This window comes from Caloenas nicobarica, chromosome 24 (assembly GCF_036013445.1).
Source record: "Caloenas nicobarica isolate bCalNic1 chromosome 24, bCalNic1.hap1, whole genome shotgun sequence".
Taxonomy (NCBI): Eukaryota; Metazoa; Chordata; class Aves; order Columbiformes; family Columbidae; genus Caloenas; species Caloenas nicobarica.
The window spans coordinates 1759243-1784988 of NC_088268.1; the positions used below are offsets into that span (position 1 = coordinate 1759243).

The window sequence follows — 25746 nt, forward strand, 5'->3', positions numbered from 1 at the left end:
CTCTGGGACAACGTATCAAACCACTAGCAACGAGAATGAGGAATCTGTTTTTTTACAGCTTTATTTTTTTTTTTTTCCCTGTGAAAATGCAGGTCAAAACCGTCAATTTCAAGAAATCACAGCTTTAAAAAGTGTCATTTGTTCAATACAAGCTAGTCACTCCATCGCCTCCACCCCTGCCAGCACTGCCCGTCCACAGAGATTATCAGCTTCACATTCCTTTGCCAACCGTGATTTTTCCCGAATTTTGGAAGGAGCTACACAACAAGAGTCATCTGTGTTCATCACTCCCGTTTGTCCTCCCTAACCCGAACTGGGGTTCTGTCCTAAAGACTAGTTATTATACACACTTCCAGCCAAATTTTAACGTGGATAACAAAAAGCTTTCCCAGCTTTCTCTTCTGTCAGTATTGCACGGCCAGCCTTGATCTGGAAGCTGGACTTTTTGTGCAAAAATGATCAGGCAAATTAAGAGAGATCTGTCCTGGCAGCAGGAGAGAGTCAAGGAGACCCCAAAGCTGGGCAGTAGCACAAATGTGAAAATCCTGGCGATACCCCCGAGAGGAGAACCACGTCAGGACAGTAAGAAAGCACCGGCGGTTTGTGGCATTTGCCAAAGCGCCTTTCCCGTCCAGGCGGGACTGCTGACACCACAGCCCAGCTGGCACGTAAAATATCGATTAGGTGGAAATCTGCAGTCTCCCTTTCTCACTTGGGGTGGCAGCAAATTAGGACTGAAGGTTTAGGACAAAACTGGCTAATGCTGGTGTGAGAGAACGGGAGAACACGGACATCTCCACCTACCCGCCACAGACATTCTGGGCTCGCGAGGGTTTTCTGCCTTCCCCTCGTTCCCGCAGGCGGCCTGAGATGAACGTTAATGCTATAGGTGAAGTGTAAAGCTCAGGAGTCCTGTAAACAGCGAGGGGGTTCTGCTGCGTCCCGCCCCATTACAAACCCGTCCACCTGCACGTCGAAGCACTTTGCAGATGACAGCGAAAGCCACGAGACGCAGCGGCGGGGAAGGGAGAGGACCAGGCTTTGGGGTTGACACAGCGGCGACAGCCGCGTGTCACCGACACGTCACCGACAGACTCTTCTAGGAAACAACCAACAGGTTTTTCTCCTCGCGCCCCTCCAAGGAAGCCCGGGAAGGGGGCCAGGCATGGGGGGACCGGCTGGTGCATTGAACAGGGCTCGGGAGCTCCCGGGGGGGGCGTTTGGATCCCTCCTGCTCCAAGACTACAATTCTCAGTAGTTGAAAAAACACTAAATCGAGCCAACGCACCCATTCCCCCCACTCCTTCCTGGCAGAGGTGTGCATGTCAATTGTTTACCAAAAAGACTCTTAATGTGGCATTTCAGCTATAATTAGGTGTCTATTTTGGACAACGTATTAAGTGCTTTAGAACAAAAAGTGCTATAAAAACTATACCCACAGTGGTGACAGGTTTAATTTTTCTTCAAGAGTTCTGCTTTTTTATTGCATCCCGACTTCAGTTTTCTGATTAGGCATCTTGCTGCCTAGTGTATCAAAACCAGCCGATGTTCGGGGAGACCAAAGGGCAAGAGCAGTCGTTCCCTAAGGAGCGTTGGTCCTCAAAAAGCGAGGCCTAGAGTATTATTTTCTCCAGCTAAGTGAAGTTCACTTGAGAAAACTGCAAATATTCCTGCCCCGTTGTGTCCCCCAGAACCGGTGCAGATCCTACCTTGCTTTTTGGGAGCTGTTTCCTTGCCTGGTCTGGATGTGGATGGTCCCAGCTCAGAATCTGCAGCAGGTCCAGCACCCTGGAGGAGCCACAGCACCCAGCAAGCCACCGGGATTCGCAGGCGTGCGAGGACTTCGAGCAGCCCTGAACGAGAACACCCATCGCTCACGCCTCCCTCTGGTTCTGTCCTGGGTTACAGACGGGCTGTCAACAACTGCCCGTCTGAATTCCACCCATACAGTTTCCAAACAATTCACAAATCAGTAAAAAAAAAGTTCAAAGCTTAAGGCACTACAGGCCCAGCTGCCTGGCCCACTCCTTTAGCACGTTTTGACAGAAGGGGAGCAGCACGAAGCCTCGTGCCGCACTGTAAGTGCTGGTGAAGACAGGCCGAGCCAACACACCGCGCAGAACCGGGGCACCGGTCTCGGCGGAGGGGCCGAGCGGCCAGATTGACAGCTGTGAGTGAAGATTTTTAAAAAAACGCTGCAGTAAAATTCAGACTTTGTCCGAGCTCACTGAGCCACCGTCCCTTCCCCATCCAGGGGATGCTGCCTGGACGGGACGGTTCCCGTGAAGTCCCAAGTCAGCGTGGCACTAGGATGGAGGAACACAAGCCCCCAGCAACACCGTCCTCTCCTCCTGCCCTCCCTGCCAGACCACGCCGGCAATGCCAGAGAGCGAGCGCCCGCTCCTCGGTCACGGAGGAGACCTGAAGACGAGAGCTGCAAACAAAGCTCTTTCTGGAAACAAAAGTTCTTTTCTGATTCAAGAAGGAAGCGTCTGCGGGGAAGGGTGGGAGGTGAAACCAGGAACCCAGCTAGTTACCGCTGTCGATTTTCCCCGTGCAAAAGGCTTGAGGTAGAGATGATGCTGCCCAAAGCCTACAGAGACGTTAACTTTTTCCTCCGGCTAGAAGGAAGTCAGCCAGCTCCCCTCGGCACAAACGACCACAGCTGCACTCAAGATAACCAACCTCCTCCTTGGGACAAGCCCAACAACAACCAGATTCACCTCGGGGGCTGAGACACGGGAGTTCTCACCCGATCGCCCTCTGCTCCTGAAAAGCACAATCGCATTCCTCTGAAAAGCAGGAATTTCCACCCACCATTCTCAAGCTCAACCTAAAACTCACACCCAAAACAAGTAATTCCCACTGTTCCGGAGAACATCTAAGCTCAGGACATGTCTTGGAACTGGATCAGAACAGACAAGAGAAGTGAGGCCTGGGAGCAGCGAGCTGCTGAACCGCTATCCTACTTCAGCACAAAACACCAGCGACCGTGCTCGGTGCTCCACGGCGGGGGTGGTTGGAAGCTTTTGCAATTCCTTCTTTCGACAAGGTAAAAGAACCTCTGAAACAGGAACGGCTTCACGGCCTGTTCTCCAGCTGCCCGTGTTTGACTCGCCACGTCCAGCTGACGCTGCAGTCGGGCGCGAGGGTGCACTGCAGCTCGATGCCGGAGTCGGGGACCTCCATGTCGTAGCGAACCGGCTGGCCTTCCTTGGTGACCAGGCTGAAAGCGGGGACCGGGATCTGTGAGGCAGAACAAACAGATCTGAGCGGCACTTCAGGTCTCTTTTAGAACATTATATCCCTCTATCCAACCCAACAAGTAGCTTCCCAAGGCATGAAAGGCTTCTGGAGAGAGGCTTGTGCTTGGCAGGAACATCCTTAACCTTCTCTCGTTAGAAAGTATCTCAGAAACCGGACCAGGCAGCGTCCACCCTGCTGCCGAATCGCATCACCCAGGGTTTTCACCACTGCTGGTGGCTGCTGAACTGGCTCTGTTTGGGCCCTGTGAATTCCTCTGCAGACTGGTGATGTTTTGCTTTGTGATGTCCTATGACTACCAAAGAGAACCTACAACACGAAAAGATTTTCTGGACTTCTGCAACCTCTTTGTTTGGAGACGATCACCACGTTTTACAGGCAGAGGAGTCACGGTGCCACAAACACTCAGGAGCTCCTTTCAGGGGCTGCCAAAGAGGCCCCCGGTGAGGTTTGCTGGAATCTGCCAACATCTCCACCCTCACACGTTAGAGACATCACAGCCAAACACAGCCCGTTTCCCTGGGCTGATACAAAAAACTGATACAGTGATTCTTCTTTAGGGAGAGGGGGAAGAATCTGGAGTCAAGAAGAAGGATTCTTAAGCTGCAGCACAGAAGATGGAGATCCCTATGGTCCCTACGACAATTAGCAATGGTTATGATTGAGAAAATATCTTCCGGTATCACCCTCTGGACAGCAGCACTGAAGTTATGTTGTTAAATGTGCCATTAGGGTCCCTGAATGGACTTCTCAGTTGCTGGTTTTAAAACCTTGTGAGGCTGCGTTACAGAAGAAAATAATTTTCGGACAAAATATTGTAGTTAACCCCCAGGTTTGTGTCTCACCTGGCTGCTTATCCCAGTGGCAATGTCTCCCACCTTCGTCCTGTGGAAATCCCTGATGTGTAAATTTTCTCCACTCAGCAACTGGATCTGAATTTTCACTCCTGAAATGGGCAAGAAAAGTCATTAACTTCTGTTGTAGGCATAATGACTTCACAGTCCAACACCGAAAACTGACGGGCCAGGCATATACATCACAAGAACTCATTTTCATCATTAAACATCTCATTTATGTAGGTGTTTCGCTGAGCACAGAGGCTTGCGGAAGACAACAGTGACTCACAGAGCAGAGCCGGATTTGGCAAGAAAACAGCTGAAGAGATGTATTGATTTGCACAACGTGCCCTCAAAATTACTTTGTAGACATTTATGGTTATAAAACGGATATTTTTGCACATGGCAGTTGCACGAGGCAAGACAAAGCTGAACTAGACTCGGTGCGTTCAGGAACTTCTCTGGCTTTGCTAAACTACACAGACCTGAGTCCTGCCTATCTATGATTGGGGCAGACTTGGCCTCCGGAGAACGCATATGCTTTTAGGAGGGTCTGAAAATTAGACCTGACCGTTTATTCACATGGGAGAAATTCAGACTCACCATTGAAATAGCTGGGAGTGTCCGTGTGGCGGCTGCGGTTCAGCAGGTTGTTCCAACTGAAGCTCTGTCCGTCCGTCTGGCTGTTCCAGGAATGAATCCCAGAGCTCATCGTGTCCCTCAAGCTGTGAGAAGCCTTCATGGAGTTCTGCAGAAGTAAGCACAAGTTTGTCTAAGGCTCCTAAAGAAAAGGAGCTTGCGTGGGATAAACGTTAAAACAACCTCAGGAGGACAAAAGTAGAAATATCCACGGGGATCTAGGCTGGGCCTTGAGTCATTTAACATTTACCCATCATCTAGGAAAGGGGATGAGCAGCAATGCAACAGTTTGCAGACATAGTAGGATATTCTCAATAGTCAAATCAATAATCATCTGAAGAGCTGGAGGAGAAAAGAGGGCTTCATCGTACCAAGAGGCAGGAGAATAAAGCCTCAGATAAAATGCTAATGTCAATAAATGACAACGCACAGGAAAAACAGTTAACTGTACCTAAACAACTACAGACCCTATATCGCTGTACTGCTTGGAGATGTCTGCTCTAACTTAGAGTGTTGTCTAATCTGACAACATCGGCACGTTGGCAAGTACCAGTCAAAAGTCAAATTTAATGTTAGGGTTAGGTATCAGGGGAAAAAGAAAAAAAGCAAAAGCAGAGTGACATCCCACGCTGCACACCATGCTGTGCCAACAGCTGAACTACTGCACAGTACACCGCTCAGTCCCCCTCAAATAGCGTTATGAGGCGGTGAAGAGGAACAGAGATAGGAAACAAAGACGATCACAGTCAGAAGTGACTCCTGCAGATGGCAGGCTACACAATTTTGGGCTCTGTGTCTTTGAAAACCATGACTGAAGGACTCATGGCTTTCCCTGCTTCAACAAGGCTTAGTCAGTGGTTTGCACTGGTATTCCCTACCTTATGAACGCTGGAGTTAAAGCAGACAAAATAAATTAAACTTAGTATTTAACTAATTTAGACTATGCAAATCATTAGTATTAAGGGATTAGAAGAAGTTCAGGGAGAACAGATCCATAGACTGGGAATGAATATCCAAGAGCCGGGACTCTGTGCTTCTGCCCTATTAGAATCATCGAATTGTTTTGTTTAGAGAAGACCCTCAAGATCATCGAGTCCAACTGGTCCCCAGCCCTGGCACTGCCCCATGTCCTGAGAACCTCATCTCCGTCTGTCCAACCCCTCCAGGGATGGTGACTCCAGCACTGCCCTGGGCAGCCTGTTCCAATGCCCCACAGCCCTTGGGGGAAGAAATTGTTCCCCAGATCCAACCTCAACCTCCCCTGGCGCAACTTGAGGCCGTTTCCTCTGGTCCTGGCGCTTGTTCCTGGGGAGCAGAGCCTGACCCCCCCTGGCTCCAAGCTCCTTTCAGGCAGGTCAGAGATCAGAAGGTCTCCTCTCAGCTCCTGTTCTCCAGCTGAACCCCCAGCTCCCTCAGCCGCTCCCATCACACTTGTGCTCCAGCCCCTCACCAGCTCCGTTCCCTTCTCTCAACTCGCTTCAGCACCTCAAGGCCTTTCGTGTTGTGAGGGGCCCAGAACTGCCCCCAGGATTCGCGGTTTGGCCTCCCCAGAGCCCAGCACAGGCCGGTCACTGCCCTGGGCCTGCTGGCCACACCAGTGCTGGCACCAGCCAGGATCCTGTGGCCTCTTGGCCCCCTGGGCACACGCTGGCTCATGTTCAGCCGCTGTCACCAACACCCCCAGGTCCCTCTGTGCCGGGCACTTTCCAGCCGTTCCTCCCCGAGCCTGCAGCGTTCACGGAGTTGTTGTGACCCACATGCAGGACCCGGCACATGAGAAACCCCAATGTCCGTTGGCCCCAGTTTCCAGAGGTGGTTACCCTGCCACCCACCCCGTCCCCAGTAACAGCAGACACTGACACTCACCTTCTCGCTGGCATCTGACACAAACGGGCTGTCGATGCTGAGACACGAAAGCATTTGTTCTTGCTCTTCCAGCGAGTAAGGCTGTGAAAGGCTGTTCAAAAACAGTTCTGCAAGTGAAAGGAAAGAGAAGGAAGACATTTCCAGTGATTTCTTCCATGCCTCCCTGCTCTAATCACAGTTACTGCAATTAATACTCAAGGCTTCTCCAGCATCATCTAACAAACATTGATATTAGTGTCTGCAAAACGCAGGAAACACAATTCCTCTACTAAAGCAAGGCTACGGCCACCGCTGTGAAAATAGGGAAATTGAGCCAGAAAGGACAGATGAATTACGCAATGACATGCAAAATGCCAGAGACAGGATTAGCACCCAGAATTTCCCAGTTCTTGCCTATTTTGTCACCCCTCAGTCTTCCCTCCAGATCCATCCACATCATACCCAAGGAAAGGTCAAACCGATGCACTTAACTCTCGCAGTAACTTGCCCTGGTATTATCCAGACCTGACAAGGCTGCTGGAGATCCAAAGCCATTTCAGAAGGAAGTTGCCCTTCAGCAACCCCTAAAATGCCATTTCTCAGTTCCATGACAAGGGTTACATTTCAAGACACTTTTTTCCTAGCTTGAAGTTTTCAATTCATTTACAAAGACTAGAAAATATGGGCTAAAAGAAGCGAAATGTTGAGTTATGCTCCAGCAATGGAACGGCAATATTACTTCACTGATCTTCACACTGAACTTCCTGTTGGTTTTCAAATTCTGGATCGCTGCTGGTAATCAAACTCGTTCAGAGGGTGGATGAAAACCCTGACCACTACCTTTGTGGCACATTTAATTGGTTAAGAACTACTAGTTTGGGTAATTTCAAGGAAGCCTGAGCAATTCGTGTAATGAGAGAGGAACTACGAATAAAACGACATCCAAGCTCAAAGCCCAGAAATAACTGTCAAGAGGCCAAAAGAAAGCAGCCACATTTTTATCAGACTCTCAGGCACAAAGCTGAATTCCCTACGCGGCGCTTACCTATTTCCAGCTGCTGAAGCTCTTGTTCCGAAATGGTTGTTGCTCTCTCCACGTGGCTGCAGCTCTTCAGGGGGAGAGGGGTGGAGGAGAGAGGTGGAGGGTCCCAGGTCTCGGGGAACTCCTTGCACGGGTTCCAAGGGGTTCTCTCCGTCTCCTCCCTTTGCTCCGGAGATGGTGGTGCTGGCAGGACTCGGCTCGCACAAGAAACTTTGACTGGCAACTTTGGGTCAGAACCAGTCTCAGAAACTGGGCTCGCTGTGGGGGACAGGGACGTCTGTGGGTTGTTCTCTTTGTTCAAAGATAAATGTCGAGGCTCTCTGTATTCGCCTCTCCAGGGGCTTGTCACACCTCCCACTACAGAAACAAAAAGGAGACGAACGTTATCAAATAAAGAAAACAAAGCAGTGAAGTTTTCCTTCACAATCAGAGTTTCCTGAAGCGTATCCTGCTGTAAAACACTCGGCTTCTTCAAAGGACAAAACCAGATCATCTCTACAAATTCTTGCTGTATTACAGAACCTTTCAGCAGGATTAAGGTGAAATAAATTACAGAGAGTCTTAGAGGCAAGACCAGGCCACAGGTATGAGTTACAGTTCAGGATGCAATAAACCTGCTTTCGGTTTTGCTGCCCAGCCCCAGCACACACCTTAACAACCCCCCCCGGCACAACATCGGCTGCTGCAAGAAAGAACACGTGACAGCACACAGGAAATTTTAATTTATTTGGGCGAGAAACACCCAGCTGCGGGCAAAAGCTATTGACCCGAAAATATACATCAACGCTGAAGCCCATGTAAATGATAAACCCAACGGTAAAACATACTGCTATTTCCCATAGAACCACCCTGACTTAACTGGCGACCAGCCACTTTACCAGTGCGGATAAGAAGCTTTAGATACAGGATGTTTCTACCTTCTTCAAGTGCGACGCTGGTCTTAGTTTTCAGCTCAGACGCAGATGCCCTCTGAACAGGCTCTTTCTCCAGACCCATTTTAATAATCTCAGCAGTGAGAGGGTTGCAGGAAGGTGGAATTTCCCTCAGAGGAGGTGGCTCTTTAGCGATCTGTGTAACAAACAGGAAGTGAAAGAGGTTAGACCAGAGAGGCTTCATTTGATTTCAGAAAGGTTCTTCCCACCCTGAGAGTGTTTCCAACTGAAATTGCAGCATTAAATGAGAGACCTGAGCAGTAATTTTACTACAGCTGAATGGCTCAAAAGTCACACCCAAGTCATGAGCAGGATAGGAAAGAAACAGCCTGAGTGTGTGCAGTATTTGGAGCACAAGTGTGATGGGAGCGGCTGAGGGAGCTGGGGGTTCAGCTGGAGAACAGGAGCTGAGGGGAGACCTTCTGATCTCTGAACTGCCTGAAAGGAGCTTGGAGCCAGGGGGGTCGGGCTCTGCTCCCCAGGGACAAGCGCCAGGACCAGAGGAAACGGCCTCAAGTTGCGCCAGGGGAGGTTGAGGTTGGATTTAGGAACAATTTCTTCCCCAAAGGGCTGTGGGGCATTGGAACAGGCTGCCCAGGGCAGTGGTGGAGTCACCATCCCTGGAGGGGTTGGACAGACGGACATGAGGTTCTCAGGGACACGGGGCAGTGCCAGGGCTGGGGGAACAGTTGGACTCGATGATCTTGAGGTTCTTCTCCAAACAAAACAACTCTACGATTCTGTGATTCTATACAGAAATAAGCAGCTTCCAAAGGAAGGTTGGCATGACCTCAGATGCCCCTCTGGCTCTCAGCCAGCCTTCCTGACATGTCTGCTCTCTCACCACGTATAATGAGATTTTACAGCCTTACCTGCCTTTTCCTGGAGATGCGTTGGGTCCCTTACCTTCAGGCAGAGCGGGTGATTGTAGTACTGGGTCCAAGGGTGGCACCCGTTCAGCATGTGCAGCATCATGCAGCAGCTGCTCCACACGTCCACTTTGGAGTCACAGCGCTTTCCCATCACCACCTCCGGAGCCATGTGAGTCTCTGTGCCGGGCACGTAGTTCCCTAAAACGGTTCACATGAAAACTTGCATGTAAACGAAACAATTGTTCCAATGCAAGGCAGCCTCCTTGTCTTTTTAAAGGGAGAAACAAGTCACCTTATCCCAAAAAGCAGCATCGTGTGCTCTTAGAAGCTGTTCAAAGGCTACATCTCCATATCGGCCCCATTCCTTATACACAGAATATGTATTAAACTCCCCTTTCCAAGCAAATTTGGGAGGCAAAACATGAGGCTCCATTGGTGAGCTCAGCATTAGAAAACATATCCTTCCAACAGCTGCATTAGGAAGCGCTGTAAAGTTTAACTGCCCAAAACTCAGTGAGGAATTTTGCTTTGGTGGAAGTCAAGATTCTTCCCCAGCTGCTTAGTGAGGTTACGTGACAAGCCAGAGTTAGATTTTTAAGTTTTGATGTGTTTTCTTGCAGCGACAAAACAATGAATGTAGCACGCTGACATAATCTTACAAAAAACCACAACAGCTTTCTAGACTGGGAGACGAGAATCACCTTCCAGCCCGAAGTTCATTTTACATCACAGTAATATCAATAAATGTGACACTATGAGCAATGCTAGGTCCGGAAGATAGTTGCTTGCAAATAAGCCGTATGTAAATGTTCAAAAAGAATGAGTCAGTAGGGCAATTCTTTAGAACAGCAGCAGAAACTCCTTACCTGTGACCAAGCACTTCCCCAGGCCGTCGGGGTGCAGGTGAGCGGAGTGACCGAAGTCACACAGGAGAGCTCTGCTTCCGTCATCAGACAAGAGCACGTTCTCCGCTGGCAACGAGAAGATTTTAATTAGTCAGTCTCCTTTGTATTATGGCCACTGAGATGGAAAAAAAAAAGTCAAAAGCCCAAAGAACTACAGTTTTCTGAGCCCAAACCAAGGTCTCTTACTCCTATGGAGTGTCACCGGCTTAAGCAAGTACACACCTATAATTATCTGTGCTTACAAGCTACAATTATCTGCCCTGGAGATTCCTCTACCCCAGTGGCGAGGCAGCCCAGGGAAAGAGTCTGTCAGCCCCACCGGATGGCAGAAAGAAAGAGGTGACAAATATGACATGCCCAGCTGTTTAGAGCTGAGTTAAGCTCTGATCTCAAATGCAGAACTGAAAATCTAGTAAATAACCTTTTGGCACTCAGTAACTTCATCTCCAAGCAGTTCACAGTAAGAAAATGGGAAGAACAAGGTACCTCAAGTACCATCCTACCTTTTACATCTCCATGGAGAATGTTTTGAGCATGAAGATACTCCAAGCCCTCTAAAGCCTGGCCCAAATAACTGAGGGCTCTGTCTTCCGGCAGGCAGCCGCTCTGTTTAATTAGCTGACCTAATGAGCCACCTAGAAAGGAATCCAGAGAGTCCACGTTAGCTTATCTTTAAATTCGTCCCAGCATCATCATCGTTCCTCGTTGTTTCTGATGAAGAAATGAGAACTGCCAGGTCTGACAGCCCTTATCTTCCACACACAGGTCTGGTCCTTTTGGTTATTCCCCGAGTTCTTACGGCCCACAGAAACCTGCCTCTTTCACAACGCCTTTTGCTTAGTGTCAGGTTAATGGTGTTGCTTTGCTACTCTGTGATCGTATCAGACACTTGTAGGTGCTACTGATCACCACCTTGATTCTTACAGTCTGTGTTTTCCATGGTCCTGCCTGGAAAAAGGAGCATCAGGCAACAGAAGGTTTGCTGATACAGCATCCCCTGTTCCAGTGCAATGAGCTTTACACGCTGCTACGCAAAGAAATGTGAAAGCAAAAACCAGGCCCAGTGAAGTGTCTTAGTGAGAATTTGCAGGTGCTGTTGAAGAGGAACACATCTCAAACAGGAGCGAGGCAGAACTGGAAACGATTCCCCTCAAACAAGACCATTGCTACATACCAGTAGGGGTTACACGTACCTATCCCAACCCCCTCAGGAATTAACACTAGGAACGCTCTGGATACACCAAAGAATTAAGAGATTTAAAACTGGGGCAGGAAGAAGAGGAGATCAGTGTCCACTGCATCCAGCAGTGACCACGGTGTTTCCATTGTGCCTGTTCCCTTCTCACCCTCCATCAGTTTCATGAAGATGGTCACCCAAGGTCCCTCCTTCACAGCTCCGTACAGGGGGACGACTTTAGGGCTGGTTATTGCAGCACACGTTGTTAACTCCTCTGCACGGAAGTGTTCCACTTGTACCTGGAGAAACAAAGAAGCAGCACTGAGTAAATTTTGTGACAAATCCTAACAGAATTGTCCCTCCTTGATGTTTGGGTCGGAGTGTCCTGCACTGTCTAGTAGCCGAGGCACAGGGATAACCTTCGTTAACACAAATCAGCGGGTGCAGCGATAAGTGGGAACACTCAGAATGATGCTGAACGAGGACAATGAGGGTCCCTAAATCTTCAGTGTCTGAGTAAAGTGAAGATTTGTCAAAAAAGATGCCAGGTTGCAATACCTTCAGCTTACGGCTGAGTACTGGTGATCTTCAGGGGGAAGGTAATTTTGGTCTCAATTAAGAAGATAATACTGACAACTCAAGCATTCTGCTTTCATGAAAGAGGAAAAAAATTAAGGATGATGCAGTGCTTGGCAAAAATAAAACTCCTCTCAAGCAGGAGGGAACATGAAATACAGCCACAAGCACTGATCTACACTGTCACCTTTTTAGGTGCTACTCAGCCTGCACAGGAAAACGCTTAAACAAAAATTCTATTCACTAAGTTCAGCCAAACAAAATACAACAAGAATTTGCTAAAGACCAGAAGAAAAACATGAGTCATTAAGATTCTGGTGGGAAAAGGATGTGTCGTGTTTCTTCACTGTCAGCAATGCAGCTAGAACTAGTTTTCTTTAATCTGAAGAATTTGGAGAGCAGGTGCTTGCAACACCAAAGGTGGTGGAAGGTCAGGTAGTGTCCCTGTGCCCCAGGCTGACAGCACTAATTCCAGACACTTATTGAGGTCAAATGAAATAAGTGTTCAACTCGCCTGTTAGAACTCACTGGGTTAAGCGTTCGTTCTGAGAAGATGTATTTCTGATCTACAGAAGTATCCTTTGAAATCCTCCAGTAATTCGGAATAAAAAATAATAATTGACATTTCGAAAGACTTCAGCTTCTACCCTGATGTCTTTATTTTCAGCACTGCCAGCCCTTCTTCCTGAAAATATACCCCACCACTAACAGCTATTTCTGCTAAGACTGCGCATTTGCAAAATGGATAATAAATATAACTAGTTACGCGCTGTCAGAAAACAAGCTGGTCATGTTGCCACAAAATTCCCCATCTAAAGGATGCAAAATAGAAAATAACATTCTACGTATTTGTTTCTATACAGTTGACAAATGAAATGGTTAAAAACCGGGAAAAGCTGCCTCAGTCTCGCCACTGACATCTTTCCACTGGGCAACGCACCAGGGTGAGACCAACATAAACACGAAAAAGCAAACATTTTAAATTGAAAAACACAAGTGCCAATTCTTTTCGCATATAATACTTTTGTACTCGAGACAAATGCTTCCCACACACTTCTTGAAGTTTTCTACTGGAGTAACATCAGTTCACAGAGGTGATGAAACTATTCAAGTGTTAAGTTCAAACAAAACAGTTCACATTCGCGTTATCTACTTGCGTTATCATTCTGCCTTCGCCCCCAAGTCCCCCAGGGCTGCCTGCAAATCAACACCCCGATGCAAGTTCTACTCCACACATCATCTGACGAAGGCGCACCTCAGTGTACAAGAGATTATTACGCCAACTTCTGGAAAAATCCACATCTTTGCTGTGCTGTAATGGAATCACCTCATGACAATGTGTCAGCACAGTGTACAACACTCGAACAGAAGAAACCTCTCTCTGTTTTGAGCACCTACTGCCCGTCTTATTCTTTTCCTACTTTCTTCCTTTTTCAGCAAACACCTGCCAGGTCACCACTTACACTCCGACATGTTTTAAGATGCTAACAGACAAGCAGACAACTCATAGAACCGTTTCTCCTTTGCGGTCATTAGGAACACACTGAATCTTTCTGAAATCTCAGTGCAAAAACCAAGATCCCTTGTTGCATGTTTCGAAGGCCAAATGAACCTATTTCTGGCTGCTAAACTGGACCCCCTGTGCACATCCAGGTTCTCCATCTGCTGCTTCTCTCCATGCCATCACCTCGAAGCTTTCCCTTGGACGTAACCACCGCAGCACGGTAGCTGGAAGGAGACGACCTTTTCTTCGTACACCTTTTTGTGTCAGGAATCCCCCCTTTCTCACACATCATTACCTTTTTGGCAGCACACTGAAACCCCGTCTGTTTGTCCTCTATTTTGTACACTTCTCCAAAAGAGCCGATGCCCAACGAACCGTGACACTTGGTCCAATGAACCTCTTCTCGGTACTCATAATCCACTGGCTTTAGTTTCTGCAAGTTAAAAATCAAAAAACAAGATGAAGCAAGGAAAGAAACAACTGTTGAGGTCACATTTTCAGAAAAAAGCCCCATGATAGACGCTGCCGCATGTGCCTAAAAATCCCTGTACAAAACTACTCCTGTCACAAGCTTGAGACGAAACTACACGGGAGGATCTACGTGATTTCTGTGGGTTCTGTTTGATCTGAATTAGTGCGCCCTGTTGTTGTAAAGAAAGGCTTTTCAGCTCCAAACTATTCCCTTCACATACAGGACATTACTACGAAGCTAAATCCTACCAACAAGGTACATGTGACTAAATGTAGACAGCTATGCGTGAGCTAAATTTTTACAGTCAGTAGACTGAATTGTGCTTTAGATCTCAGTGTAAACGAATTCAGGCAGGTAAGGAACCACCACCAACACTGACAGGGTCACACCGATTCCAGCGAAGAGTCCTCTAAGGTGGCGACAGAGAACTGAATTCAGAAGAAATGAATCATCCCTCTAAGATTTACAAGCGTTTGCTGCGCCCAAGCCCTGCGCTTGGCGAGGGACGAGCTGCTGGCGTCCTACCAGAGGCAGCAGACGGGCTTTGTGCACCTTCCCGGTTTACACGGCCCTGGTTTCTGTCTGTGTCACGCTCCGGGTCATCTATAGCCAATAAAATCTTGCAGCCCGTTCACCTGAACGGACTGGGTTCTTTCACAGACAAACAGAGACGTGTTTGAAGTCTGACTAAGCACAGAAAGGCTCCTCGGAGACAAGCGTGCATATTTTGTGAATGAGCGAACAAACGAGAGCCACCGATCTGAGACCGGGCTTTATATCCTTCAAGAAACAAAACCGCATCTTTAACTGTCGGCCTCGAACTATATCAAGAACCATTCAGAAAATGCAGTTTTGTTACAGAAGCTGGTACATGACGCAGATTATCTTTTTTCTGAAACCCAGGAGAAATTCTGCCTTGCGCGACACTAGTGTGTGTGGTCAGATCACCTCAGTGAGCAGCACGCCCTCATTTTCATCTGCTTCGTGAAACTGTTCCTTCGGGTCCAGACCTCCTCCTCTCCACGTCTTGGCTAGGCTGGCTAAATTTTGGGGTTCACCGAGACTCACGCTCCCCTTCAAGGCGTCTACCAAGTATTCTTCCACAGAAATCTTGTCCAAACTGGTTTTTATGGACTGGTTGACGCATTTGGGGAAACTATACTCTGAGTTTAGGCCAGATAAGCGATGCTCGCTGTCTTGATAGACTTGGCCGTGGAAGTACGTCTCCAGAGCGCTGCGTTTCACGGCATGGAGAGGATTGTCCAGGTGTGGGAAATGAGGGGGGATGATGTTGTAGGGAAAAGGATGGAGAGTTTCAGGCTGCGGAACACTGTCCCTCTGATAGTGTCGTTTCCAAACATGATTAAGGCACTGAATTGGGCTGATTAACTTGTGCAGTTCGGTTTTGTATTGGCTCCTTGGTGAATGGAGTTTGCCCGCGGACAGAACTTTCTCAGGTTTCTCAAACGGCAGCGGCTCATAGACCAAGTCCTTGTTAAGTTCTGAAACCCAAAAATTGTTTCTGTAAAGAGTGTTTTCGTGCGATTCATCTTCCTGGAAAAGAAAACAAAACAGCTGAGCAGGAACCTCGACAGAACCACCCAAAATTCAGCCAAGAATTGTTAGGAGTTCGCAGGGGTCGCACCAGCACGAGAGGAACGCTCAGGGATTCTCACCTGGACGGGAATTGGGGTGCAGCTTTCTTGTTCCGGAGTTCTGGGCCCTTGCCTGCCAGCAGCCACCGTTTGGATTTTCAGCTTGGATCTTTTCTTGTGACGTTTCTTTCTCGCCTTGCCGCGGTGTCTCCCTCTCCAGCAGGTAGGTGCCATCTTCCCCTCCGTCGCGTGGGCCACATTGTTGGGGATTTGATCGAGACTGTCCGATCGGCTGTTGGAAACCAAAACGCACAAAGTCTCTCAGATCTGGTGGTGCAAGCACATCTCCAGTTAACAACTATGACCAACACAACAAGAATCAGCAATTCTGCCTTCTGAGGCTTAAAGAATGGAGAACACTGACATCATTTCTTGCCTTCTAATATGTAGCGTTTGTAAATTCAATATCAAGGCACGGTAGCACGTCTGGCATTGTAAGAAGGAAATATTGGGGGTGTGTGGGAGAAGCAAAGCATTAAATCTCCCACTATTTGCAAATTCTGCAAGGAACAGCAAGAGGGAAAAGCAATGTATGTCTCCAGGTCTCTCTGAGACAGTTTGTCTCTGTGATTTACAGTGAACACAGAGATTATGTATAAATGCAACACATTTTTAAAAATCGTTGAAATTAATAAAAGTGCTCCTAATATAAATGTCTGCTCTACTTGAAAGAACAATAGTCATCCCTTTGGTGCAAAGCCTAAGTGCACTCAAATAAAATACCTTCAAAAAGCCAAAACGTTCTGGCATGTAAAGCTCAATAGTCAGATAGGATTTCTAGGAACGCACACAGACACAAACCAGCACCGGCCAGTGCACCACCTGGGGCTGCACAAACAGATGCAACCCTCAAGAGGAACTTTTATCTGCAGTTATTCAATACCAGTCATAGCAGTTATAAATTGATTTTAAAAAAAAAAATCTAAGAAAAAAGCAGGATATTTGATCTTCAAATCAAGAAATCGTAATTGATATATTGCACAGATCAAGAAAACATCTGGCAGCACCTTATTCTATAACCCAGTCACCCACTTCAGAGGGTGTTGGAGCTGCTTAATAAAGCTCCGGTGCTTCATAAAGCTCCAGTATGTGCCCCAACAGGGCACAGATTCTTCAAGAAGAAAAAGCAACTTCAGAAAAGCAAGTCCCAGGCCTCCATTTTTCCATCTCGACTGTTACTCCCACTTTACCAATTTCAGCTTCTCTTCACAACTCTATTTCTGCTGCTGATGCTGTAATTAAGCAAAGGTTCTCCTGTTTATCCTTCCCAGAAACAAAACAGTTCATGTTTCTCAGGACTACTAGTGCCAGTCTAAATTTCCCACAACTTTTCAAAGGGGACAGTGTAACATGATTTCAAAAGCATCAGGACAGCTGAGTTAAAAAAGACTGAAAACTCTCCTTTGGATCCTTCTCCTTCAAGCCCAAGAACCTCAAAAAAAATATCACTCATTCATTTTACAATAAATTTGACAACCCAGAAATAGAGACAGAAGATAATCGGCAGGCATTGACAATAGGATAATGTAAGGTGTTTGTGCTTAAACTTAGATTTTTCTCCTAATACAAAAAGGTTTTGAGGAAGATGTTTGGGGAAAGACAAAACTCTTCCAAAGCGTCAGACTGAAAAGTTAATTTTAAGGAGTGCTTTTGGAAGAAATACTGTAAGCACACAGAACAAGAGTGATTTGGAACACGCCAGCACACACGACGGTGAAGGTGGGTATCGATGTGGAGGGGTCTCTCACCTGTAGCGCTTACTGTGAGCAATAAAAGATCTCTCTGACAAAGTGGGGCTGAACTCCTGACTGTTTTCACCTGTGCGAAAGAAAACAGGATCATCACATGTCTTTGGTATCAGGCAAAGTCTCTGCTGGTAACAACTGGACTAAGAAACAACCCTACCGACTTGCTAAACCAGTGATTCAGAGAAGTCACCACACAGTCGTACCACATCACACACACTCCGTTGCTCCTCCTCAGACAGCTCCCCAGCGCTGCAACTGCCTGTCTCCCAGCTCTTTCCCACCTGACAGTGTTATTTTGTTTTTCTTCTCTTCACCCCCCCTCTTTTAAAACACCCAAGACCAGCTGCCCCAGCAGGACAGAGATTTAAAGTCCAAGCAGCTACGTGCAACGGCCCTTCTGTTATTTATGCTTTACTCAGTGGATTCTGCCACATTATTAGAAGATTTCATGAGCTTCCTAAATAGAGCCTGGGATGTGTCACCAACTCCACCCCGCTCAGCCTTACAAATAGATTTTGTCTCAGCTCTCCAGGAGTGCGAAGCGAGTGAAATCTCATCCTGCCGTTACACATTCCTTTTTCTCAATGAAGAGTAGACCGTCCCGCTACTTACATTCTGCTTGGGCAATAATAGAAATGGATGCACAGCCTCCTTCTGTTTCTTCTTTTGCTGTTCCTTTGGTGATTACATCATTCAGGATTTTCCACTGACTGTGAAAGATGACCTTCTTTGAATCTTCTACTTTGCAAACGCTGCTCTGCTTCTCACTCACTGTCTCGTTCAGCCCCTTCGTAGCTGTGAGCTCCTTCTTGTGCTTGACGGCTGGATCGGGAGCTCCTTGGCATGTAATTCCCATCACTGCCATTTCACAGGTTCAGAGAGTCACTAAGGACAAAAAAAACCCCAAGCAACACACTTGTCAAAATACTGAACTTCACAGGTAGAAGCAGCTTCAGGTTCCTGAGAAAAAAGGAGGCTGCTGAAGGTACCAGATTATCAAATAATTCAAACCAAATCAAGGACCTACCCAAACTCTGAGCTGGAAAAGAGCCCAAGACCTCCAGCTCTCCATCCCTGACCAGTACCACTGAATAATTAACATTAATGTCAGTACTAAAAATACAAGACCACACAGATTTCAAAAGGAAATTTATTTCCTGGTATATTCCCTTAGCTTAAATACAAACAGTGAAACTATATAGAAGAGGGAACTCATGCATCACTAAACAGGAAGAACATTCCTCCCGAAAAAGGGAAAAAGAGAAGACACAAAATATTTTCTCCTAGAGTGCACCAAGGAGAAATTACATTGTGCTCTCACACCACATAAAATGGCCATAAAATCCTGCTAATTGCTTTCCTCCTTGTACTCAGCCACCCTCAAATCCATTTCTCGTTTTTCCTTCCCTTTAAACAAGGCTCAGCAATCAGCCTGCCCATCCGTAACTCCTCCCTCGCTCCCCTCCATCACCAACAGCTTCTGAAACTTGCTCAAGCCTGAGAAAAAAGCAGAGCTCTCATGGCATACCGCATTAAAGCAATTCGGTGTCGGATAGAGGACAGCGACGGGGCTGGAAAAGACGATTTTCTCCACTTGGCAGCAGCTAGCGAGTCAATCAGCGCGGGCTGCGAGCTGACCAGTGAGCGCCAATGTAGCTCCCAACAAGTCCCAGCACATGGCAGATCTTGGAGGAAGGTGGAAGGGAGCCAGGCTGGGAAGGGAGAGGCACAAAGAAGCAGGGAAGCAAAGCACTGCGGTATATCGTGGGGTGGAAACCGGGAACGTGAAGGGTTACAAGTTCCCTACAACCAGACTGAACACCAGCCAACATGAAATACGGGTTTGGTTTAGCCTCTGAGCTCCTCACCTGGGGTTCCAGAAAAGTTAAAACATAATTGTTTTCCTTTTAAGCCAGAATATGTACTATTTGCCCTTAACTGTAGGGGTCAATTCCTCTCACAGCGCACGTGCAAAATCTTAAAATGAATGTTTCCATCATTAAACAACACACAAAAACTCAGAAATCTTAGCAAACGTACAGGTGTTGAGTACCACGAACCCAATATAAGATGAGAAGGAGGGATGTCTGAATGGAGACCAGCAAAAATAAGATCTCAGAACTATTACAGGAGCATTTCTTTAAGGCTCATCAGTTTAAATCTGCACCAGGGATTTCCCTCCTCTTCTCTTCTCTCGTTTCCACTCCCCCAAATAACTGCCTGGGACAAAAGGCTCCTGGCAACACAGAGATCAATCAGAAAAATGGCAAAACTACTGTGTGCTCTGTGCCTAAAGTGCCACCAAGGAAAGGGGACAGGAGCCAAGTGCCCGAACCTTGGTGCAAAGTGTAAATGAGTCACCTAACAACCTGGCAGGTATACAAGGCAAGTCAACAATGACCACATTCAGCAGCTCAACAGAGAACAGCTGCTGTGCAAAAGAAGTGCTGATGACAGTATCCCACTCATTACGCCCGTCCCGCTCCCTTCTCCTCTGCCGAAATTATGTCAAATCTCAGCGCTGTAAAATAATCCCTTGGAGCAGCAGAAAGAGAGCTGCCAGATGACTAACCCAAGCCACCAGTGACCAAACCGACAAGTTCAGAGCTATTTTTATACTCACTCTCTCCTGATTTGCATTAACTCTGTCTCTCCTTGCCCTTCCCTCACCTTCAAGGACCTTCAAGGTCCGCAGCCCAAACCCTTCCTCGTTGCCAAAAACCACGTCATTCTACAAGTCGCTCCTCAGCTTAGTTACAAGGCAACAGAGGGAGGGGAGAAGCAAAATTGCAAGTCCTTGTCGCTCTCTGAAATGGAACAGAATAACACGGAAACATTACTGAGGTTAAAGTCAACAAAGTACATACCTCACTGGCCGACTGAAAAAAGTAAAAATAAGAGGTAGTTATTGTAAGCAACGTCCTCTAACACAGCAGCCGCCAGCGCTCAGACAGTTTAATGTGTGACTCAGGTCTACACGGCTGTGTAGGCACAGAAGCTGCAAGCCCAGCCCAGTTTAACTGTTGCCGCACAATTTTCAGGTCCTTATAAGAAGCAAAACCCCAACTATTTATATGGTACATACAACAAAGTGTAGTTGGCAGAAGATGTGATTAAAAAAATAAAATCAGAGCTTTTAAATCACTTTTGAAGCATAACTTCTCTTGAAGCTACTGAACCGGCGAGACTCATCGCTGTGTGCTTGAAAGGGGCGGCAATCTGAAGAGGTGCAAAGTGTTTGTAAACCTGGTTAATTCAGTCGTAGGTGCTCGGTCTCCCAGGCCCAGGCCCCGTGCGCAGCCCCTCTCAGGGAAGCCTTGATAAAAAGGAGCCTTGGGAGCAGCCAACAGTACCTGATGATCCACAGCAAGACCACTAAGAACAGGATTCACCCACACGAGACGCGCTGGAGCTGCGGTTTCGGGTGCCGATTTACTCGCCGCTGCTCCAGGATGAGCACAGCTTCCTGTACAGACACCAGTTACGTATGTGCAACACGAGGAGCTGCAAGTTCTTGAGCCAGAGGATGGCTGTTTCGTACCCCAAACTGCTCCTCTGGTTTTCAAAACCTCCTCTCCCTCATCCAAGTCACTTAGAGTCTACTGTAATTCTTGATTTCAATATCCCAGACTTTCTTCCTTCCGCAGATGTGTGTATGGGCTCATTATTTTCAGGGAAGAGAGGGGAAGTTGGGTAATGATGCAGTAGATAAAAGTGAATACTACACCCCTAACCCACAATGGGCTTTTGCTAGCACAGCTAAAAACTACTTGCTCCTTATCTTCACTAAGGTTTTACACTCACCTCTGGTTAACTAATGTTAGTTCTCACTGCTGTAAAAAAGAAAGTGCGTTTTTACAGAACGAAAGCCAAACACAGTATCAGTTGTGCTGTGGTGGCACCAGCAACTCCTCCCTCAAATAATGTCTGTGCTCCTGTGAGAAACTAATACACTGGATAAGGTCATCCGAGACCTGCGGGGAGTCAGAATTATTAATATAAGAGATAACCACGTGCTTTCTGCTCCTGTAAAACCTCCTCCACCCTTCTCTAAACAAGTCCCTGTTCACCCTCTTCAGCTCTTCCATCTCAACTGGAAGCTATTTGTAGCACGGACCTTAAAAGAATATTTCTGTGTTTCACAAATTACTATGTATACAGAAAGAGAGACTCATAGATGGAAAAAGTAAAGTGAATACTTCTCCAGCACACCATAATATGGGATCCTGCTTGGGCTCCCCGGGTCAAATCCCCTCTGCCAATGGCTTTTTGGAGAATTTCAGTTAATGTTTTGTGGATTTGCTTAAAAAAAGACTCGGGACAGAGCTTTAAAATATACATAAGGCTTCATAAGTGGGCTTCAACATATGCGGATTTCTTCTAGTCTGAGTGTGAATGTTCCTCTGTAGTTTCAAATTGACATTTAGTTTGGGAAAAAAAAAAAGAATTATGTTGTCTCAGTGAGGTTTCCCACTTCCTTATTGAGAAGAGTTTTATGAACAATGCATTAACTTAGGTAAGCCTTCTCTTTTGCAGCTGCTACCGGTTTATTAAAACAACACAACGAGGCTTTTAGCAATGTTGCTGTGCTGACCACGACAACAAAGTAGCAGCTGGGAAGAGTCAGGAATTAATGCATCACTAGATGAGGGAATGTCAAAGGAAAAGAAGAACATGCACCATTTGGGGACCTTCCCGTCCCAACAACTGTCAGTCGGTATTCAGGAATGTGTCTGCAGCCAAAAGAACCTGCCTGGAGTATTAGCTACAAAATTATCATACAAAGACATCAAACCTTATCAAAAACGGCTGTTTGAGCAAAGCAAAGAAGATGACACTTGTTAAAATAAATGAATCTCACTAAAGAGCTGGTTTGGGGCCCAAGGAGTCAATATACACGGACAAGCCCTTCAAACCTCAGGCACCACCTCCCTCTGTCCCGGCCTCCTCACCATTGCCCGTCTCTGCTTGGATGCGATCGATGAGCTTCCTTGCCCCACTATGTTTCAGATGGAACTGAAATTAAGACGGTTCCGTTTTTGGCCATGTCGTTTAAGGCATATTATTGTAGCATGGGCCTGGAGTGGTTATTTAAACAAGCTCAGCGCTGTCAGCAAGGGAGAAGTTTCAATTTGTGTCAGAAGGGACTTAAAAAAGTTGTAGCACTCAACACGCGACCCTACCTTAAAACACGCTTAATGTGAGTTTAAGGTAGCGTGTTTAAGAGGAGAAAAAAAAAAATACTTCCCTTGTGTATCTAAGAGTTCCAAAGTAAAAATAAATAGAATGCCTGACTGATTAAAATACTGGTGAGTCAGATCAGCAGTTGCTATTCCAGGATGCTTCACCTCCTCTTCTTTAACCAGTCGCCTGCCCAAGGGGCTCCTGCAGAATTGTGTCTGGTTCCCCTCGGTCTCTCAAGCGCTGCTTCACCCAGATTTACCCAAACATCACCAGGTAAAGCTAAACCTTCCACCTAAACCACCACAGCACCGCCTGCTCGAAGGATTTCACTATCAGCCTCGTCTTTATGAGCAAGTTGCGTTACAAATGATAATAAGTACGTAAACACGTTCTTTAAAGTGGTCGGATAGTAAATACTTCAAAATCCCATTTCGGCTGTTTGTGTTGCTTACTGTAAACACCAGGATAATGAGCTTCAACTGCTTTTTTAGTTGCCAGACATCAGTATATTGCAATACTTTGGTTATAAAGTCTGTACAAAAATATTTGACAGAGTTTAACCGCCAGCAGACTTTCTAAAAGTATCTAAACACACCTATCTTCATTTCCTCAAGTACCAGCTGGAGCACAACTCACCCCTTAACAATCCTTTTCATGTTGTTGAACCAAGATATGACACAATACCATCCACTCAGAGTTTATAAACATCGCTGCAACCCCATTCATTCAGAGAAGCGGCTCATTTTTCCAAACTGCAAACAAGCAGAACAAAAAAACAGCGGAACAAACTTCAACCTGACAAGGCTTTGCTTCCCAGCCTGGCTTAGCTGTTCTCACACAGGCTTTTAGGACTCTGCCTAATGACCTCCTGATTCTTAAGACCCACTTGTGAAGCTATTTCCTAAATTATAACAAGATGATATAATAAAGCACCTAAACGGCCAACTTCCAGCAGTAAACCCAAACACTCATTAAACTCAACTCTGCCCAGCGGGCAGGACTGAGTTTTCACCAGTTATTACAAATCATTGGTTTGCAGCTTGAAATTTGAAATTTTCAATGACGTTTACGAAATGCCATGTGAGGCTACAAGAAACAAGTAAGGCTGAAATTCTAGGCAAACCCAAAAGTTTAGTTAAATTTGGTATAGATAGAAGCATTTATATGTAATTTTAATCGATGATTTGTCCTGCAAATTCGATTATGATGGTTTTATACTATGAAGTAGAAATATGAGCTGCTCAGAGTAGTTTCTAATGCCCATCCTGAGCAAACTCCCATGAGACAAACTCTCTTATTAACTGCAGAAAAGAATTGCCTTTTAGACAATACCAGGTCCATATTCTTCAGGGCCCTGATGTCACTAAACCGTGATCAGCAAAGCCCAGTTTCCTACTGACTAGTCCCACCAGTCCCTCCTTCTGGTCCCCCAAGCATCCTCCTGCTCTCCCTTCCTCAGTATTTCCAGCCTCTTTCCTAACTCAGGTCTCTTCTACTTCGAGCCAACTGCTTTTCCTGGAAATTGGAATTTTTCCTGTCTTCCAGACCCCTCCGTCTCCACCAACAGATTTGAATGACACTTGACAGCAAACTTCAAAAGTTGAAGAGGCAGCACGGTCACATTTGTCTCCTTCCCTTCAGCAGACAGAGTAATAATTAGGCACCACATCATCATTAGAACAAAAGCTCAGCTCTACCTTCTCATATTCAATTCTGAAATAAGATTCGGGGCAGACACTGGCAAAGTTCATCAACTCCAGGGATGCCGGATCAGGTCCCACAGATCCCTTCTGGTTTTTGGTTGTTATAAGTTTGTTTGTTATGCTCCTTCTTGACAGCATGCTGTACAAAGAATCACTCTCTTATAGCAGTTAAAATTTAATAGTTAATAGCAAATGACTCATTCCACAGGAATCTAGTGGCTGTGCCAGTAACAGATTTTAACTCAGTAAAATGCAATAAAGCAGCACACTACAGACACATATTTCAAAGCCCAATTCTATTATTCTTATCACTAATGTCACAGCAAAGAAGGTGCGAGTTATTACTCATAAAAGAGTTCAGAAAGCCGGCTGAAAAAGAAATTCAGACGTTGTTTATGGATGCTGGTTTCAGATTGCTGCTTCTTACATGTGCAAAGCCCTGAACACATGTTTCTAATGTAACCGATTAAAGTAGACAGGAAGCATCTGAGATCAACCACAGCAGCGACTTATTAATCAGCAAAGAAACATTTTCACCATTCGCCAGAAAAAAAAAAAAAAAAAAAAGACGCGTCAAAGAGAAGCGCCGAACGTGCGAGGGGAGCAGAGGCAGTTTAACCGAACTCCTGATCTTATTCAGTTGGATATTTTGATGAGCTGAGCTCCGGGCTGCCCCGTCCCCGCTCGCAGCGCCCACCGCCCCGCGCTGCCCTCAGCGTGCGGCCGCCGCTCCGGGAGCCGGGCAGCGGAGCTTCCGAGCGGCCGACGGGCACCCGGGCTCTGGAACGGAACCGCGGCGAGGGGCTGGCTGTCTGCGGGGAGCCGTGTGCGGAGGGGAGCGGCTGCAGCGGGCCCGGGAGCGGCCCGTTAGCCCGGGGGTCCCGCTCAGCGCTCCCCGGTGCTCCCGAGGCCCTTCCCGGCTCCCTCACACTCCTCACTGAGGCGGCCGCGGAAGCAGCGGCAGCACCGGGCTCCCTCACGCCCTACGGGACAGATGCGCTCCGCGGTCGCCGGGCCGCCCCCCGCCCCCCGGATGCCGTCCCCGCAGTACCCCGGGCACGGCCCCGCTCCGCGCCCCCCGAGCGGCCGCACCTACCCCGGCGGCCCCGCACGGCCCCGCACGACGCGGCTCCTGAGCGGCGCCCGCTCACTGACAGGCGGCGGCCAGCTCGGCCCCGCCCTCCCGCCGCCGCGCAGCCAATCACCGCCCCGCCGCGCCGCGTGACGGCGCCCCGCTCCCGCCCACGCCTCCCCGTGCGCGCCCCGCCCCGCCCCGCCGCGCCCCGCCCCTCCGCCCGCGCTCGCCCAATCAGCGCTCGGCCCCGCCCCGCCGGCTGCCGGGGAGCGGCGCGGCGGTGAGCGGCCGGGGGCGGCTCGGGTTTCCCAGAAGCG

At 47.5% G+C, this 25746-nt stretch overlaps 1 protein-coding gene across 2 annotated transcripts; it reads right to left on the minus strand.

Annotated features, from left to right (window-relative positions):
- Nucleotides 1-73: 73 nt before the first annotated feature.
- MAP3K14 (mitogen-activated protein kinase kinase kinase 14) lies at nucleotides 74-25540 on the minus strand. Of its 2 annotated transcripts, none has more exons than XM_065651160.1 (16): nucleotides 25451-25540; nucleotides 18080-18352; nucleotides 17468-17537; nucleotides 15741-15951; nucleotides 15013-15618; nucleotides 13888-14025; nucleotides 11682-11811; nucleotides 10839-10970; nucleotides 10297-10401; nucleotides 9465-9628; nucleotides 8544-8694; nucleotides 7630-7983; nucleotides 6606-6712; nucleotides 4704-4848; nucleotides 4110-4210; nucleotides 74-3246 (listed from the first exon to the last, which is right to left on the minus strand). In XM_065651160.1, exons 2-16 carry the CDS (start codon nucleotides 18330-18332, stop codon nucleotides 3082-3084), a joined length of 2832 nt encoding a protein of 943 aa, XP_065507232.1. In that variant the 5' UTR covers nucleotides 18333-18352; nucleotides 25451-25540; the 3' UTR covers nucleotides 74-3081. The 2 variants fall into 2 exon arrangements, with proteins under 2 accessions (XP_065507232.1, XP_065507233.1); XM_065651161.1 differs by lacking the exon at nucleotides 25451-25540 and adding an exon at nucleotides 20335-20411.
- Nucleotides 25541-25746: the final 206 nt, after the last annotated feature.

Excerpts from the sequence above, each read along its gene's own strand:
- MAP3K14 (XM_065651160.1), bottom strand. The coding sequence starts at position 18,332 with ATGGCAGTGATGGGAATTACATGCCAAGGAGCTCCCGATCCAGCCGTC. Across the intron at positions 15,619-15,740 it reads GCACCCCAATTCCCGTCCAG|GAAGATGAATCGCACGAAAA; the intron begins GTGAGAATCCCT and ends TTTCTTTTCCAG. Across the intron at positions 3,247-4,109 it reads CCACTGGGATAAGCAGCCAG|ATCCCGGTCCCCGCTTTCAG; the intron begins GTGAGACACAAA and ends TCTGCCTCACAG.